This window comes from Littorina saxatilis, linkage group LG2, assembly GCF_037325665.1.
Source record: "Littorina saxatilis isolate snail1 linkage group LG2, US_GU_Lsax_2.0, whole genome shotgun sequence".
In the NCBI taxonomy this organism is placed as follows: domain Eukaryota; kingdom Metazoa; phylum Mollusca; class Gastropoda; order Littorinimorpha; family Littorinidae; genus Littorina; species Littorina saxatilis.
This window is the reverse complement of record NC_090246.1, coordinates 9,578,625-9,598,077: the sequence shown is the minus strand read 5'-3', so window position 1 is coordinate 9,598,077 and position 19,453 is coordinate 9,578,625. Positions and strand designations below refer to the sequence as shown.

Sequence of the window (19,453 nt, the reverse complement as noted above, 5' to 3'; positions counted from 1 at the left end):
CAGACACAAAAACTGTGAGTTACATGGTTTATGGTAAACAGTGACAGTTTATTTCTGAACCAAAACATTAACTTTAAGGCAGGAAGTCGCTTGTACATTCGGAATGCTTGTTATTTTCTCTGGTGACAGGAGATTTGTTCCGTATAACTCTCACTTACTCTATTACACGTGTCGTATGCATTTTAAGTGTTTAATTTCATTTACAAATCGAGATGAAAGTATAGCTGTGACGGGGAGTTACATGGGGGGCCTACCTCCCGCCGCTGCTTGTTGGTTGTTGGCTGTAGACGCTGAAAACACACAATAACACATTCCATTATATACTTAGTAAATACGCCGTGCGTACTGTCACTGCTGTGCTCTAGAAATAAATCCTGATAATGTTAAAGTGTGGTGCACGCTAATTCCTAAAGTGACACCCACAAATTAACTGACTTAATCCTTTGACAATCTGAAGTATAAAATCAAAATACCTGATAACACAAAAAACAAAAAAAACATAACATAAAAACTAAAAAAACTAAACAAAAACAATAACTTAATTCTAAGAAAAATGGTTTCCAGGGGAGGTAATCAATGAATTAACAAGCTGCAAGTCCAAAACTGATTTACAGGTGTTGTCGGCCTTGCCACAGTAGTTTATTTTTGGTTTTGCTGAATATAAATTTTTGTCAGCATGCCGTAACATCTTACCAAGGTGCTCTTGGTAAAACCTTAGCGTACCCATAGCAGTTTCACAAGGGCTAGGTGAGATAGCTTAGCAAGATAAACAGTTATGAATCGAAAATGGATTGTTGTTTCTGCTAACGCCCCACAGTTCTGCAGTTTCAGTCCCCCCACCCCCCCCCTCTCTCTCTCTGTAAGAAAAGGCGTAGCCTTAAATCCTAATCTTTGTTAAATAAAGCTCAATTCAATTCAATTCAATTCAATTCAATTCACTCTCTCTCTCTCTCTCTCTCTCTCTCTCTCTCTCTCTCTCTCTCTCTCTCTCTCTCTCTCTCTCTCTCTCTCTCTCTCTCTCTCTCTCTCTCTCTCTCAAGGACAGATTGTAAGAAAAGACGTTGTCTTAAATCTTAATCTTTGTTGAATAAAGTTTAATTCAATTCAATTCAATTCAATTCCCTCTCTCTCTCTCTCTCTCTCTCTCTCTCTCTCTCTCTCTCTCTCTCTCACACGCACACCCACCCACCCCCCACCCACCCCCACATACACGTGCGCACAAGCACACACACACGCACACAAACACACATACACACATACACACACCGTCAAACACACACACACACACACACACACACACACACACACACACACACACACACACACACACACACACACTCCAGTCTATATCTTCAAGTCCGGTCCCAGTCAAATAAAAGGAGAAGGTCCCAAACAGACAGACTCACATTTATTGAGGAGTCTTGGGAACCCTCTGATCCGCCAGCACTTCGCCTCGATATCGTCAAACGTGCATCCAAACTGGTATTCCACTGAAACAGAACGCAGGTACTATCAGCATAGTGTGAGTTGTGTTGAAAAACATCATCATCAACAAAACAACAAGAAAAACAACAACAACAACAAGAACAAGAACAAGAACAACAACAAGAAAAACAACAACAACAAAAACATCAACAACGACGACGACAACGACTGCAATGACTGCTTCCTACTTGTCTCCCCCCTGAGAGCAGTTAACGTTGCACGCATTTGCTAGATGACATGTTTTGATTTCTAAGCCCTAGTTGTTGTTTGTTACATTTAGTGAAGTTTTGAGTGAATGTTTTAACATAGACGGGGAATCGAGACGAGGGTGGTGGTGTATTTATGTATGTATGTGTAACCGAGTGCCGAAACACTACGATCACCTCGGGAAGCGAAGTGCAATCAAACAGGTTTGAAAATATTAGGGCTAATTTCTTAGCCCTATAAAAACTGTTATGCAAACCCGAAGGTTTCCATGAACATACAGACAATCGGAAACCACCAGACCCCATCACAAACAGAATTCTACAATCCACTGGTGTTGACTTTTAAAGGCCAACAACTCGGGTGCAGAGTCTGCTGTGAAAGGAGCGGTAGCCTCCCCTGTCACAATCGCCCCCGAAGTTCCGAACCGGGGGACCACTGTCCATCCCAAGTTCGCAGAGTGGGAACAGCACGAAAATGTTCAGTGGTCATATTATGCCATTACCTGAACAAATCATGCCGAGTCCCATCCCTGCTCGCAAGCGCCAGATGTAACCGAGTGCCGAAACACTACGATCACCTCGTGAAGCTAAGTGCAATCAAACAGGTTTGAAAATATTTGGGCTAATTTCTTAGCCCTATAAAAACTGTTATGCAAACCCGAAGGTTTCCATGAACATACAGACAATCGGAAACTACCAGACCCCATCACAAACAGAATTCTACAATCCACTGGTGTTGACTTTTAAAGGCCAACAACTCGGGTGCAGGGTCTGCTGTGAAAGGAGCGGTAGCCTCCCCTGTCACATATGTATGTAAGTATGTATCTATGTATCTATGTATGTATGTATGTGTGAAAGTATGTGTGTGTATGTGGGAGTACGTGTGTGTGTGTGTGTGTGTGTGTGTTTGTGTGTGTGGGTGTGTGTGTGTGTGTGTGTGTGTGTGTGTGTGTGTGTGTGTGTGTGTGTGTGTGTGTAAAGCGATTCCAAGAAAACTACTGGACTGATCTTTATGAAACTTCACATGAGAGTTCCTGGGTATGATATCCCCAGACTTTTCTTTCCATTTTTTTGGATAGATGTCTTTGATGACGTCATATCCGGCTTTTTGTGAAAGTTGAGGCCGCACTGTCATACACTCAATTTTCGACTTAATTGATTGGAATTTTTGTCAAGCAATATTCTACGAAGTACGGACTATGGGAAGCTTAAACATGAGTTATTCAGTTTGCTCATTAAAGTTGTCATTAAAATCGAATGTTCAGAAATAGATGATTGCATTGTTTTCCTCGTCTTCTCCTAGTATTACAAAAATATATAGATACTAGAATGAATACCCGCTTCGCCGGGTAGCCGGCTTCGCCGGGAAGAAGTACTTAGAGCCGTCCGAACTATGGACCCGCCAAGCTTAGGTCCCTCCCAGATTCGTGGAATGGGAACAGCACGAAAATGATTCAGTGGCCATAATGCCATTCCTGACCATATCGAGTCCCATCCTTGTCGACGAATGTAACCGTGTTAATCACCTTTGGAGGCGAACTCCACTCAAACAGGACTGAGCAAGTTATGGCTTCTCAAAGGAAGGCCAGTACATAAAATTACACAAAAGCCGCCAGACCACATCACAAACAGAACTGAAGAATGCACAGGTGTTGATTACATAGAGACACACACACTTACACACACACACACACAAACACAGAGAAGCCGTATCTATAGAGAGATAGATGACAGTGTATTTTTCGCGTGGCTATAAATTGATTCGACCTTTGCACTTTTACAGTGAGGATAATTTACGGGTCCAATTTACGTTCTGTACACTGCGTTGACCTTCTAAAAATAGGTAACAGTAACAGAACGCCGGGAATATCCGAAGACGCTCAGCGCAGTGGACAGCGCAGTGTAGTAACTTACAACTGAACGGGAAAGCCACACGAAGGAAGGGAGATAAACGCCAAACACTGGAGAAGATAAGGAAGAGTTACTTATAATGGTGAAATGAACCCAAAAACGAAAATGAGTTCAGCGCTGCGCGCTGAGAGCACGTGTTGAAATATCTCATCGATGATATTGTGTCCGGGGTGTAGCTGAATACGGTGTCCAAATTTGAAAAAGATCCACCGAGAACTTTGGCGTTGTGATGTGGTGTAGCGGCTATGGTGTGTCGGTATGGGGGCCCGGGTAAGCTGAGGTGGAACCAAAATAGCTGAGGTGGAACCAAAATCGGTTCCGCGCTGCGCGCTGAGAGCACGTGTTGAAATATCGACCAGGTTGTGTCGTGTCCCGGGTCTACTTGAATATGCCCACCAAATTTGAAGCAGATCCATCGAGAACTTTGGCCGTGCATCGCGCACAGACAGATACACACACACACACACACACACACAGACACACAGACACTAGTCGTATATATATAGATATGTCATATTTACTCTAAAAATGTGCTAAGAATGAAGAAAAACAGGTTCGCAGAGACGAGCGTGGCCCGTCTCGGTCTTCGGTAAGGTTAGCCGAGACTATCTAAATGTAGTCTCGGCGATGACTGGTTTGCGGTGTTGATCTTGACTAAAAATGTTTTTATATCGCATCATGCGACTTGTTTTTTGGTTCGATTAGCACCGCCACTTAAAAACGTGTCGATAAACAGAATCGGCAATTTGACACATAAGAGTTTGAGAACGAAGGTGTTCCCCTGTTTACATTCATGCAATAAATTTGCCATTTTTCATTTGCAAGAGAAAGGAACATATTCAGAATCAACAGCAGACAAGAAGAAAATGGTTTAAAACCACACTTGACGTAAACTGAGTACGCCATTTTATTTGGTTTTTGCGAACTTTGACAATGCAATTTTCAAGCGAGCTGCGCACAGCATGGCTTACTAAAAAGGTGGGTGGTGCCTTGCCATTCTGTATCCCCGATCCACCGACACAATTGTTTTAACATGGTGTATTATCATAAACAAATCAAAAGTGTCATTCCTGAGAGTAAATTCTAGTTTGTTTTCGTTATTTTTAGCTTGATAAATAAAACGGGTTCCTGCCTGTTCGTCATAACATGTAGCAGGTCACCTAGAATCGGTCCTGATTGGTCAAATAGCCATATTGGACACTGAAATGATAATTTAAGTTATTGAGACATCACAGTGCGCTAAGAGATTTTTGAGCAAATCGAGAAAATGAATTATTGAACGAAGCGCCTAGCGCTGAGTTCAATAATTATTTTCAAGATTTGCTCTATAAATCTCTTAGCGCACTGTGATTGTTTCAATAACAATATTGTCAGTAACGACAAAAGATCAAAACGTTTGACAAGGCACATTTTTCTGCTGGCGTTTGGATAAATTGTGGACAGGTCGAGTTAGGTCTACTTTTGTGTGTGTAAATGTCGGGGGTATTGACTGTTCAATCGTCGACCATGCATTCTACGATTTGATTACCCTCTGCACCGTTTTATTGATAAGCAACTTACAGTATGAGTTACAGTTATACTAAATGTACCCGTAAGCATACAGTTTCGCTTTAATATTCAGGTAATTATTGGTAGAAAAACATGTATCAGAATGTTCTATGCTCCCAAACAATGAACAACCCCCAAGCAACAGAGTGACGTCCCCTGATTTCACAGTGACACGTTGGTTCCCTCATTCGCAAACAATAAAATTGGCATGTTATTTCTCGCAATGCACCTGCATTCATCTGGGAGGTTGGTGCTATGATTACATGGTAAGCATGTTTTGAAGCCTTGGCGTCTTTAGTCTACATCGTAGCTGTCTTGAAATATGCGAAAACCGTTCATTTCAGAACTGAACTGGCGTTGTCGTCTGCTTCATGTACGTAGGCCAGTCAATCGACTTCCAGAATAGCATTGTCTAGCTCGAAATCTGTCAGCAATAAAAAAACCACTTCTGCTTTTAGCCGCTGGACATTTTAGGGTCAAGCATCATTGTTTGGTAATGTGGAGACGATAAGCTACATGTCACTAACACGGCGGATGAGAAGAATCTTCGCAAATCGAAAGAAGAGGCATAGCCTCACTGTAGCACAGGCCCATGAAATATGTCAGAAAAACACTTCTGTTTTTAGCTGCGGGCAATTTAGTGTCAAGCACCATTTGGTAATGTGGATAAGATAAGGTACATCTCACTAGAATGAGAAGAATCTTCTCAAATCGAGAGAAAGGGCACAGCCTCGCTCTGTCAAAAGGGCGTACGAATACGCTCTCTGGAACAGTTTTGGAGTGCGCTAACAGTTTTAAGCGCATTGCCATTAGCCAATCAACTGTTTCACATTAGTCATGTGACACCAGTACTTACTGACAATGATTAATTTGTTTAGTTATTGAGACATCCCAGTGCACTAAGGGATTTATAGAGCAAATCGAGAAAATTCATTATTGAACGAAGCGCATAGCGCTGAGTTCAATAATTATTTTCGAGATTTGCTCTATAAATCCCTTAGTGCACTGGGATTGTTTCAATAACGATATTGTCAGTACCGCCAGAGAAAAAAGAAGATTCAAAACGCACATGTTGCTACGCGCATTTGGATAGGCATAACTGTGTGGTCGGGTCGTGTAAGATTTATACTCACGGAATAAAATAACTTAACATTGTTTAAACTGTATCTCAAAATCGGAAAAAGTTACAGGAGTGAGTTTTGTACCAACGTAAAGCTTGTTCAATTGCTCATTATGGGCAAAAAACCGGAATAGTCTGGCTTGTTCCGTTTTTTTGCAATTTGAGCTCAAAGACGCATGGTGTCATTTTGGAGTTTACAAACTTAGCACTGTGTGTTTGACAGCGCTGTGCGTGCACTGGTTGATCGCAGCCGCAATTAAATTACACAGGAGCAGTGAAGGTTAGCCTCAATACGTTTATTAACCAAACAAATTTCATTGTGAAGTCGAAATTCGATCAACCCTAATGAAGCGGTCTTGCTGAGGATTGGTGACACGGGGCCGTCCTTGGCGAGGCAGGTCTCGAACGTTACCGTTGTTTTGCTGGTACCTTCTTCGCCACAAGGCAACTGATTGCCTGGTCACTCCGAATCTCCTAGCAACATCAGTATAAGTCATCCCTCCTCTCAACATCCCTATTGCGACGAGTCTATCGTTCACACACGTTCGTGGCATGGTGAAAGAGAAAGACAGAGTGGACAGTTTTGGGCAAAGAGAAAGAAACATTTTAGTGAGTTGTTCTCACTCACAAACAAACGGACAAACCAAAGGCAGTACTTTCATGCAATATTCGTGGATCAGCAGCAGACCTTTTGCAGGTTTCAAGTACGGGTAGACGTGCCCCGAGAGTCAAAGAGTGCAGGCCTACCTGTTTACAGCACACACAGCGTGCACTGGCTGTCGGCAGCGTCGGCAAGCTTAGGCGTCAGTCTAGTAAACTCCAAAATGACACCATGCGTCTTTGAGGACCAATTGTGAAAAAACTAAGCAACCGAGAACATTCCGGTTTTTTTCCTCTTCTCAGGAATTGATGGTTCTATGATCGTACCACCCCGCTCTCCTGCAACTTTTTCCGATTTTGAGATATTAAATTTTAAAACATGTTAAGTTATTTTATTCCGTGAGTATACTTTTGTGTGGGCTGTCTCAAGTGTGTCGTGCTTTTGTCACACGCAAACTCTTGTTTTAATTTATGTTGGTAAATTCCAGTGTAGCGTTAAGCTAAAAAGTGATGATCTTTCATAGAGACCTCATTTGAACTCGGAGAAAGGACTGTGCTCTTAGTTATTTGCGATTCGAAACCTTCAGTCGAGCTTCGAGTTGGACGGATTGACTGTGCAGAGTGATGCCCCTTGAATTGACTCCAAGGACACAGGTCTACGGTTAGCACATTTTCAAAATAAATGTGGTATGTTTCTCGTGTTGTATCTTCACTCATCGGGGATTCTGTTGCTAAATATGAACGGTAAGAATGCTCTGAACCCTACACGTATTATATCCCCATCGTTTTTTCTGTCACATTTGCCCAACATGTTAATTTGCTGAGCGGGGTTTATGTCGTCAGCTAGGCTAGGGCAATCGAACCACTGCAGTCTCATTTCAAAATCAAAAATTGCTCGTCACGTTGCATTGCGTCTGCACGCATGAGGCAGGCTGGTAATAAGTCTTAAACATGGTAAGAACGTTCTGAACCCTACACGTTTTCGATTCCGATTGTTGTTGCCTTGAAATAATAATTCGGAAACCATTCATTTACTGAACTGATGCATTCGTATTTCAGTGTAGTCTGCAACGTATGACAGAGTCGATCGAGTCAGTCGACTTCCAAATGCTGGTCTGGCTGGTAGGTTATCGGAATAACATTTGTGTTTTCTGTTAGCCGCTGGGAATTGCCACTAACTCATCATTTGGTAATGTGGATAATAAGCTACATGCCACTAACACGGCATAATTATGAGAAGAATCTTCGCAAGTCGAAACTGAAAAATTAGACACAGCGGGTTTTATTTTTAGATCACTGGGCTTCACTGTGGCACAGGCGCATGGAATCTGTCAGAAAAAAACTACATCTGCTTTAATCCGCAGGAAATTTATGGTCATTTGGTAATGTGGAGAATATAAGCTATACATGTCATTGATTAATTCTGAGGATGAGAGTACAGTCTTGCTTAGGCAAAGGGCGGAAGAATACGCTCTGTGGAAAAGTTAGCGCACTCCAAGAGTGCGCTAACAGTTTTAAGCGCATCGCCATTAGCCAATCAACTGGTTCACATCAGTCATGTGACACCAGTACTTACTGACAATTATTATTATTATTATTATCATTATTATTAATTAATAGAAGAGCCAAAAGAGATAACGTACGCAGCATGTCGGTTATAGCACCCTTCAGTCCCTGCCAGCATGAGTCGGCGAGGTCATCGGCTTTGAAGTTGTTGATGCATTCCACGACAGTCTTTGCAGAACTACAAACAACAAGAACAATGATAACTGTCAGAAATTTCTTAGAAAGTCAGATCTGAGAAAGTCAGGTCTTAAGAAAGGGGAGTCTTAAAACTGGGGTAAATTTACAGATGAATAGAAAATCTGAAAAAGCAAAGTCTTAAAAAAGGAGGAAGTCTTAAATTGGGGAGTCTTAAAAGGAGGGTTCCACTGTACCAGCCTCCTCTTTGAGTGCAGCTACAACACGAAAAAAACAATGCTGAATTTATTTTGAAGATGAGCGAAGCATCGACAGTTTCACCCCAAGGGACATCACTCAGTAGTTCTTCGGGGGCGTTCATTTTGTGAGAGCAGCAGATCGTCTAGTTTTGCTACTTACGGGCATTGAAGCCAATCAACAGTGTTAATCACTTCACTTATTACGGGCACTGCTGCCCATCAACAGTGTAAACTGTTAACTACTTACGGGCACTGCTGCCCATCAACAGTGTAAACTGTAAACTACTTATGGGCACTGCTGCCCATCAACAGTGTAAACTGTAAACTACTTGCGGGCACTGCTGCCCATCAACAGTGTAAACTGTAAACTACTTACGGGCACTGCTGCCCATCAACAGTGTAAACTGTTAACTACTTACGGGCACTGCTGCCCATCAACAGTGTAAACTGTAAACTACTTACGGGCACTGCTGCCCATCAACAGTGTAAACTGTAAACTACTTACGGGCACTGCTGCCCATCAACAGTGTAAACTGTAAACTACTTACGGGCACTGCTGCCCATCAACAGTGTAAACTGTAAACTACTTACGGTCACTGCTGCCCATCAACAGTGTAAAGTGTTAACTACTTACGGGCACTGCTGCCCATCAACAGTGTAAACTGTAAACTACTTACGGACACTGCTGCCCATCAACAGTGTAAACTGTAAACTACTTACGGGCACTGCTGCCTATCAACAGTGTAAACTGTAAACTACTTACGGGCACTGCTGCCCATCAACAGTGTAAACTGTTAACTACTTACGGACACTGCTGCCCATCAACAGTGTAAACTGTAAACTACTTACGGGCACTGCTGCCCATCAACAGTGTAAACTGTAAACTACTTACGGGCACTGCTGCCCATCAACAGTGTAAACTGTTAACTACTTACGGGCACTGCTGCCCATCAACAGTGTAAACTGTAAACTACTTACGGACACTGCTGCCCATCAACAGTGTAAACTGTAAACTACTTACGGGCACTGCTGCCTATCAACAGTGTAAACTGTAAACTACTTACGGGCACTGCTGCCCATTAACAGTGTAAACTGTTAACTACTTACGGACACTGCTGGCCATCAACAAAGTAAACTGTAAACTACTTACGGGCACTGCTGCCCGTCAATAGTGTTAACCGCTTCACTAATTACGGGCACTGCTGCCCATCAACAGTGTAAAGTGTTAACTACTTACGGGCACTGCAGCCTTTCCCTGAGGCAGGTGGTGGAGCTCATCATGGCGGCCATATCCATCCAGTGGTCCCAGCCAAAATTCATGAGACAGACGTTGAAGAGTAAGCTCCGCTCGGTGGTGCTGCATATTTGTGTGGTTGTGTTCGCCACGCCCACGGCTGAAATAGGAGATTCCTCATTAACACGGGTTCAGAAAAAAAAGAATGGTATGTAATTGGAACGTGTGTGTTTTTTATTATAAAAAAACTATAGTTAAATGTAACGTATTGTTTTGTTAATAACAAAAAACAACACACAAAAAAACGTTCTAAATACCAGATAGACTGAACAGACTTGGGCTGTGACACAGACGTAAAAACCAGATACAATGGATAGACTTAGCAGTGACACAGACGCAAGAAAAAATTATAATGGACAGAGTTGCACAGACACACAGACGTAAGAAACAGATAGACTGGACAAACTTGAACAGTGACACAGACGTAAGAAACAGATAGACTGGACAGACTTGAGCAGAGGCACAGACGTAAGAAACAGATAGACTGGACAGACTTGAACAGTGACACAGACGTAAGAAACAGATAGAATGGACAGACTTGAGCAGAGACACAGACGTAAGAAACAGATAGACTGGACAGACTTGGACAGTGACACAGACGTAAGAAACAGATAGACTGGACAGACTTGAACAGTGACACAGATGTAAGAAACAGACATAATGAACAGATTTGAGCAGTGACACAGACTTAAGGAACAGATAGACTGGACATTCTTGAACAGTGACACAGACGTAAGAAACAGATATACTAGACAGATTTGAGCAGTGACACAGACTTAAGGAACAGATAGACTGGACAGACTTGAACAGTGACACAGACGTAAGAAACAGATAGACTGGACAGATTTGAGCAGTGACACAGACTTAAGAAACAGATAGACTGGACAGACTTGAACAGTGACACAGACGTAAGAAACAGATAGAATGGACAGACTTGGGGCAGTGACACAGACGTCATAACAGACAGATGACAGACTTGAACAGTGACACAGACGTAAGAAACAGATATAATGGACAGACTTGAGCAGTGACACAGACGTAATAACAGACAGATGTCAGACCTGAACAGTGACACAGACGTAAGAAACATATAGAATGGACAGACTTGAGCAGAGACACAGACGTAAAAACAGACAGATGTCAGACTTGAACAGTGACACAGACGTAAGAAACAGATATAATGGACAGACTTGGGCAGTGACACAGACGTAATAACAGACAGATGTCAGACTTGAACAGTGACACAGACGTAATAACAGACAGATGTCAGACTTGAACAGTGACACAGACGTAAGAAACAGATATAATGGACAGACTTTTAGCAGAGACACAGACGTAAGAAACAGATAGAATGGACAGACTTGGGCAGTGACACAGACGTAAGAAACATTTCTAATGGACAGACCTGAGCAGAGACACAGACGTAAGAAACAGATATAATGAACAGACTTGGACAGTGACACAGACGTAAGAAACAGATATAATGGACAGACTTGGACAGTGACACAGACGTAATAACAGACAGATGTCAGACTTGAACAGTGACACAGACGTAATAACAGACAGCTGTTTGACTTGAGCAGAGACACAGACGTAAAAAACCAGATATAATGGACAGACTTGGGCAGTGACACAGACGTAAGAAACAGATAGAATGAACAGACTTGGACAGTGACACAGACGTAATAACAGACAGCTGTTGGACTTGAGCAGAGACACAGACGTAAGAAACATTTATAACTAGAGGAATACCCGGCTTCGCCGGGGTGAATCGCGAGACAGAGACAGACAGCGTGGCGGTTCACCACAATCACCTTTGAAGGCAAAGTCCTGTCAAACGGGATTGAGAATTTTAGAGCTTATTTCTTAGCCCTATATTATCTGTTGTGGCTTCTCAAATGCCAGAACATACAGACAGACAAAAGCCGCTAGACCCCATCACAAACAGAACTCTACAATCCACAGGTTTTGCCCACACACACACATAATCACACACACACACACAGAAGCCGTATATACCGGTATATATGTATATCTATATCTATAAATATATAGAGATAGGAGACAGTGTATTTTTCGCGTGGCTATAAATTGATTCGACCTTTTCACTTTGACAGTAAGAACAACTTACGGGTGCAAGGGAAGCGTTCTGGACAGCGCAGTGACATTCTAAAAATAGTAACGTAGAAACGGGAATATGGATTGAAGCCACACGAAGGAAGGGAGATAAACGCAAAACACTGGAGAAGATAAGGAAGAGTTACTGGGAATGGTGAAATGAACAGAAAAACCAAAATCGGTTCAGCGCTGCGCGCTGAGAGCACGTGTTGAAATATCTCATCGATGATATTGTGTTCGGGGTGTAGCTGAATACGGTGTCCAAATTTGAAAAAGATCCACCAAGAACTTTGGCGTTGTGATGTGGTCTAGCGGCTTTGGTGTGTCGGTATGGGGGCCCGGGTAGCTCAGGTGGAACCAAAATCGGTTCAGCGCTGCGCGCTGAGAGCACGTGTTGAAATGTCTTATTGATGAGGTTGTGTCCGGGGTGTAGCTGAATACGGTGTCCAAATTTGAAAAAGATCCACCGAGAACTTTGGCCGTGCATCGCGAACAGACAGACAGACAGACAGACAGACAGACACTAGTCGTATATATATATAGATGGGCAGACTTGAGCAGAGACACAGACATATGGACAGACTTGGGCAGAGACACAGACGTAAGAATCAGATCAATTGGACAGACTTGCACAGTGACACAGACGTAATAACAGACAGATGTCAGACTTGGGCAGTGACACAGACGGGAGAAACAGATTGCTGACAGGCGACAGGGGGAATGAGCTGCATGGTTGGAAATACAATGGCACTTAATTGGGTTTAAAAGGCACACTCCTTCGCTGGTCTGGCTGGGCTTTTACATGGGATATCACCATGTGTCCACTTGGTCACACGCCAAAACCCAACCCCCGTAATGCTTACTGTGATGAGTTTGTTGATGAATCTTAATTACCACTACTGGTGGCATTTACAGAAAGCACACAGGCTGCTCATTTTGGTATGTGACCATGTGGAGGGATGGGCTTATTCCATGTAACGGCATGGCCAAATCTGAGATGGTAAGCTGTAGACTATTTTCAAGAAAAGGAGTGGGAATTTAAGTCTGTCTTGACTTTGTAGAAATTGTTGTCAAGTATTTACTTGTAGCAAATCCATGCTATCAAATACAAAATGAAACAAGAAATTCCTCCGAGGTAGGAAAAACACCCCCGTCCTTACAGAGAGACAGAGAGACAGAGAGAAAGTCAGAAGTCAGAAGTCAGAAGTCAGAAGTCAAAAGTCAAAAGTCAAAAGTCAGAAGTCAGAAGTCAAAAGTCAGAAGTCAGAAGTCAGAAGAGAGAAAGTCAGAAGTCAGAAGTCAAAAGTCAAAAGTCAAAAGTCAGAAGTCAGAAGTCAGAAGTCAGAAGTCAAAAGTCAAAAGTCAGAAGTCAGAAGTCAGAAGTCAAAAGTCAAAAGTCAAAAGTCAAAAGTCAAAAGTCAAAAGTCAAAAGTCAAAAGTCAAAAGTCAAAAGTCAGAAGTCAAAAGTCAAAAGTCAAAAGTCAGAAGTCAGAAGTCAGAAGTCAGAAGTCAGAATGTAAACACAGGGTCCATTGCGAAAGGGTACATCGAGGTAGGAAATAACCATTCTCACTGCCACCAACTGAGAAGGTTATTTCCCTTTGACCATTAATAAGTCACTCTTAATCTTAATCCACCAATAACTCCCTAACCGTGTGTTTGACTGGTCCCAATTTTTGTAAGGACCGTCTCAGGAATGTATAGAACCTGTTCACCAAGTTTGGTGACGATCGGTCCGTTCATTCTTGAGATCTATATGCGAACACAAACACACAAACAAACAAACAAACACATCCAGTGAAACCTATACACACCCCTATACCGGGGGTGTAAACACAGTTGTTATGTAAGAAGTGCGGGACCAAAAATATTGGTGATCGTAATCAGGTAAAGGAAAAGCCGTGAACATTTATCCATGTCCCACAGCCAATGTAAAGATAGAAGCTGCCAAACTGGCACATGTTCTTTCTGTAAATACAATAAATTGAGTCTGATAATATTCGCGTGAAACAGAGTAAAATCAAGACTTAATTATGCGCAGCTTATCGATCATACAGCAAAGTTTAATCAGTAATGCATGTGCAACATTGACTTTCTTTGTTTTTCTTCATGCATGAAAAGATAGTAGAGTTGACTGCTCAATTCGAAAAGAAGCCAACATTCAGAATGCAGGCGGATAATCTACTGTTTTAAATCCCTATCTAACTCTTTTTAGGTGAACCAGCTTTAAAGTAATGTACTGACCAAAACAAACAAACAAACAAATAAACAAAGCGACCTACCAACCAACCAATCAACAACCAAACAAACAAGCAATCTAAGAAAAAGAAAAAGTAAATAGGAGGTGTCCGTCTGCAGATGCAACCAAAAAGCAAGCACTTTCAAAAAGAAATGTTATCCTGACAAAAATGTGCTACCTGTCAACAAGAAAGACAAGAGATAAAGCGAGCTAGAAAGAATGCTTGCAGTTATTTGAATCGCAGACAAGTAAAGTGAAGAGAGGAGAGACAAAGAATTAGTCATTCCCAGGAAAAACACCGCCGGATTCAAGGCTATGTTCTACATGTCATGAAAAATACGGTAAACACTTCGTTGATCGCAAGGTGAAATCTCGTAATACGGAGATTTAAGAAACGAAACGTTGGGACGTTTCGTTTTGAAGTTGTGGTAAACGTCATTATTTCGGGGGTCTCTCGCTGGAAAGGTGAAGGTCAACTGAAACGGAACGTGGAACGTCAAAACGCAGTCACGTTTTCCACCCCCAAAAAACGAACAATATTTCGTCAACTTTTGTGAGTATTTTTGCACACTAACAGTTTTATTTGTTGGCCATTTAATGCATTGCTAGATTCATCAACCCTTTCACAGTCTTTCAGCGCTGAGAATGTGTTCATTGGAGGTAGACAACTGTTGTGAACTGAAATATTTTGAAGGGTGCTGATCCTGGTACATTTATCCAACTTCATGGTGAGAAAGCAAATGGCGAAGCAGAAGTAGGTCATCGCATCGAATTTTTATTCTGGCTTCGTATGTGATCAGGTGCATGAATTGAAAAATGTGAAGCTCTTGTGCGTGCAATGCGAGTATGTCAATCCTTTATTGACTCGTGGAGTTGAAATTATGCCATGCCCAGTCAGCGGATCATATCCTGCCATGCCCGGCCTTTCATTCCGAAACGAAACGTGAATACATCTAAATCTTGTCTGCGGCCTATGCCGTCTCGTTACACGTTCCGTTTCGCGGGGTGACTCATTCACCAAACGAAACGAGCTGCAAAACGAAACGTGCTGTTTCTTAAATCTCGCTATTTACTCCGTGATTCCTCACAAACAAAGAGACTTCTTGTTTTTATTCCGTGTATCGTTTAAAATGAAATTGAAGATTTAAAACGAAATTGTTCCACAGTAAATTACAGATTACTTACCAGAGTTCACCAAAAGCAGAACCGCAGCAGCAGTAAAAAGATGTTTCGCAGCCATTTTGATTTACTGCGGACCTGCGGTATGGAGGATGATTTGCGTGAAGACAGGAGCCGCGTTTTGCTTTTGAGGCCTCCGAGGAATATAAAAATTCTCAGCACGTGACGAAATCAAGGGCCATAACTCACGTTTCACAACCACGGTTCTTTTCCGCCGAAACGCTTTGACGCATGACGGCAGTGACCTTTGTGTTTGACGGATGGCAGCAAAGACCGTTTTGTTCTTGACGTACGTCAGCCGTCAAGAAGATCTGAAAAACAAGTCGCGTAAGGCGAAAATACAACATTTAGTCAAGTTGCTGTCGAACTCACAGAATGAAAGTGAACGCAATGCAATTTTTCAGCAAGACCGTATACTCGTGGCATCGTCAGTCCACCGCTCATGGCAAAGGCAGTGACATTGACAAGAAGAGCGGGGTAGTAGTTGCGCTGAGAAGGATAGCACGCTTTTCTGTACCTCTCTTTCACGAAAAACCGGATATGACGTCATCAAAGACATTTATCAAAAAAATGAAAAAAACCGTCTGGGGATATCATACCCAGAAACTCTCATGTCAAATTTCATAAAGATCGGTCCAGTAGTTTAGTCTGAATCGCTCTACACACACACACACACACACACACACACACACACACACACACACACACACACACACACACACACACACACACACACACACACACTGCCAACAATGGGGACTAATAATTAACACGGAAAAAACTAAGATTATACCTTTTTGTCGTACAGAAACCAAGATAAGTAATACATTCAAATGTGGTGAGGACATAATACAAGTAACAGATCAATATAAATATCTGGGCGTAATATTTCATAAAAATGGTAATTTTGATTTAACGCAAGATCATTTGAATAAGCAAGGTAACAAAGCAGCGTATTATCTTCGTAAAGCATTTATAAATGAAAATGTTCAGACAGAAACTATACTACATCTATTTGACATGTTAGTACATCCAATTTTAACATATGGAGCTGAGGTTTGGTTTCCATATAATTTTACTAACAAGAAAGATATCTCAAATCTTCATTCAGTTTTTGAGAATTGCTTATCAAATAAATGTCCAAGTGAATCTACACATATAAAATTTTGTAGATTAATTTTAGGAGTACACAGAAAGCAATGTGGCTTCCAGTTTTAGGAGAGTTGGGAAGATTTCCACTAAGTATAAAGATGATATCACAAGTCATAGGATTTTGGGGACATATCTTAGATTCAAATCAACAGTCTTTATTACATCATTTATACAGTTTGATGATATCTAGCTCTAAAACAAGTCCATGGTTGCAATTTATTAAACAATTATTATCACTTGTAGGATTTGAGCATGTTTGGAAAAACCAATTTACATTTAATGCTAATAAATTACAATTTGCTATACAACAAAAAATTATGAATGAATACGTTTTATTTTGGAAAAACAAAAAATCTGAAAAATGTTCAAGACTTGAGTTTTATTCACTAATTACAGAACGATACACAATACAAGCCTATTTAATTTATATTTCAAATATAAATCATAGAAAAGCCCTGGCAAAATTAAGAACAAGCACACATTCTTTAAAAATTGAGACTGGGCGTCATAGAGGAATATTGCGAAAGAATCGCCTCTGTAATACATGTAAAGTAATTGAAGATGAGCTACATTTTCTAGACAATTGCAAGAAATTTAACAATATTAGAAAAAAGTTAGTAGAAGAAGAAGTATCAAACTGTGACTTAAGGAAACCAAGCGATCTGTTATTTAAAAAAGACGAATAAATTCAAAAATTGCTTGGAGCCTTTGTTTTTAATTGTTTCAATATTGAATGAAATAATTTGTACATTATTTATCCATTCATTTATTGTACAACTTGTGTCAATATCCTTAAGGGTTGATGACAATAAATTCTATTCTATTCTATTCTATATACGCACGCACACACACACACACACACACACACACACACACACACACACCCCCCACACACACACACACACACACACACATACACCACGACCCTCGTCTCGATTCCCCCCTCTACGTTAAAACATTTAGTCAAAACTTGACTAAATGTAATGACCGTTTGTTAGACTCTGGGCAGATATGTAGTGGTTACATGCCGAGTCTCAGTGATTATCAAAAATAATGGTCGAAGTTTGCGGATCATGAAAAATGCGAGCTTCAGCGAGCTTTTTCATGACCGCGAACTGAGACCATTATTTTTGATAATCACTGAGACGAGGTATGTAACCTCTTTATTCCTCCTTTCTTCAGTTATTCAAAGAAAAGAGGAGTTTTTGTGCGAAAGTTTGATCGAATCCAAATCACTCAACCAGTCTACCTGCGCTGGCGATTGAATAATGCGCGGTTGTATAGTTCAGGGAAAATCAATCAATTCTGTTAACACTTCTTGTCAGTTTCCCTGTTTTGAACTAAAATCAAGTACACAGTTATGTTGTTATTCTGCTGTGCCGGTAAATGCAGATAGTGTGTGTTCTGTTCATGTTTTGGTATCGCTTAAGAAATGTTCTTTCTTCGAATGGGACAAGCAGACGAACTTTTGCACCCGTGTTCCAACGTTAAAAACTGTATGAAGTTCCGTTTTCTGGGGCAAAATGGTGTATGAAACCGCTGTATGTTCATTAAATTGATGCGATGTGTGCATTTGGTTGCGTGTGATCTGTTTATAAAATGAAATATTGTCGAAAACTAACCGTCGGATTGCAGTCTCTTGTCCAAGCAACTCAGTTCAGACAATTTGGAAGGGGAACTACTCTTGTCGAACGAGAGTTACTTGCCTTTTGAGTTTGCGTGCACTCATAAGAGATTAAAAGCGAGTTTCTCTGCACTGATCGTTAGATTTGGATTTAGAAAACAACCAAACTCATGGATTTTATATGGAGATTAATGTGTTCAAGCCTGTAGTTGCCAGTTTAAATGCAGTATGTTTGTATTGTTTGGTCTAGAAATGTATATTTCGTACATTGGAGCGTTCGGAACTTTTCAATCGCTAAAGTAGTTCCCTCAAAGTCTAACTCATCAACCTGTGACACGCCGTGGATCGTGTAACTCTGCATTTGCGCCACCGCAACGTTTTATCGCTTCACGCCGACGAAGAGGCAAGCTGCGAGGTAGGTCTCTCGAATGATAAATTAAATGGTTAGAATGCTAGGCACTCAGCATGTTCTCAAGTGTTGCATTTCACATACTTATATCCTTAGCTATATTTCTGTATATATTTTTTGATGCTTTGATGGCCCTGGTGATCGTGACGATCTGTTTTTCTTATCGTTTCCCCAGGGAGATTCAAGAGACAGCACGTTTCGTTTTGCAGCTCGTTTCGTTTGGTGAATGAGTCACCCCGCGAAACGGAACGTGAAACGAGACGGCATAGGCGGCAGACAAGATTTAGATGTATTCACGTTTCGTTTCGGAATGAAGGAAGGGCGATAAATCTTCAAGTGAAATTATCACGTCTGTCCTCGATCAGAATGGAAAAAAACACCCCAGGAGGTGGTCCAGAATCGGGCATACTTTGATTATTTTCAGTCCAAATAAATCGCACAGACTTTGTTTATACAAAATCACATACGAAGCCAGAATAAAAATTCGATGCGATGACCTACTTCTGCTTCGCCATTTGCTTTCTCACCATGAAGTTGGATAAATGTACCAGGATCAGCACCCTTCAAAATATTTCAGTTCACAACAGTTGTCTACCTCCAATGAACACATTCTCAGCGCTGAAAGACT

General features: G+C 41.4%; 1 protein-coding gene across 1 annotated transcript; it reads right to left on the bottom strand.

Moving 5' to 3' along the window:
- Nucleotides 1-27: 27 nt before the first annotated feature.
- On the bottom strand, nucleotides 28-15,804 carry LOC138958155 (uncharacterized). Its single transcript, XM_070329234.1, has 5 exons — nucleotides 15,647-15,804; nucleotides 10,048-10,204; nucleotides 8,514-8,614; nucleotides 1,407-1,490; nucleotides 28-290 (listed from the first exon to the last, which is right to left on the bottom strand). The coding sequence occupies exons 1-5, from the start codon at nucleotides 15,699-15,701 to the stop codon at nucleotides 238-240; spliced, it is 450 nt and encodes a 149-aa protein (XP_070185335.1). The 5' UTR covers nucleotides 15,702-15,804; the 3' UTR covers nucleotides 28-237.
- Between the last annotated feature and the right edge of the window lie 3,649 nt (nucleotides 15,805-19,453).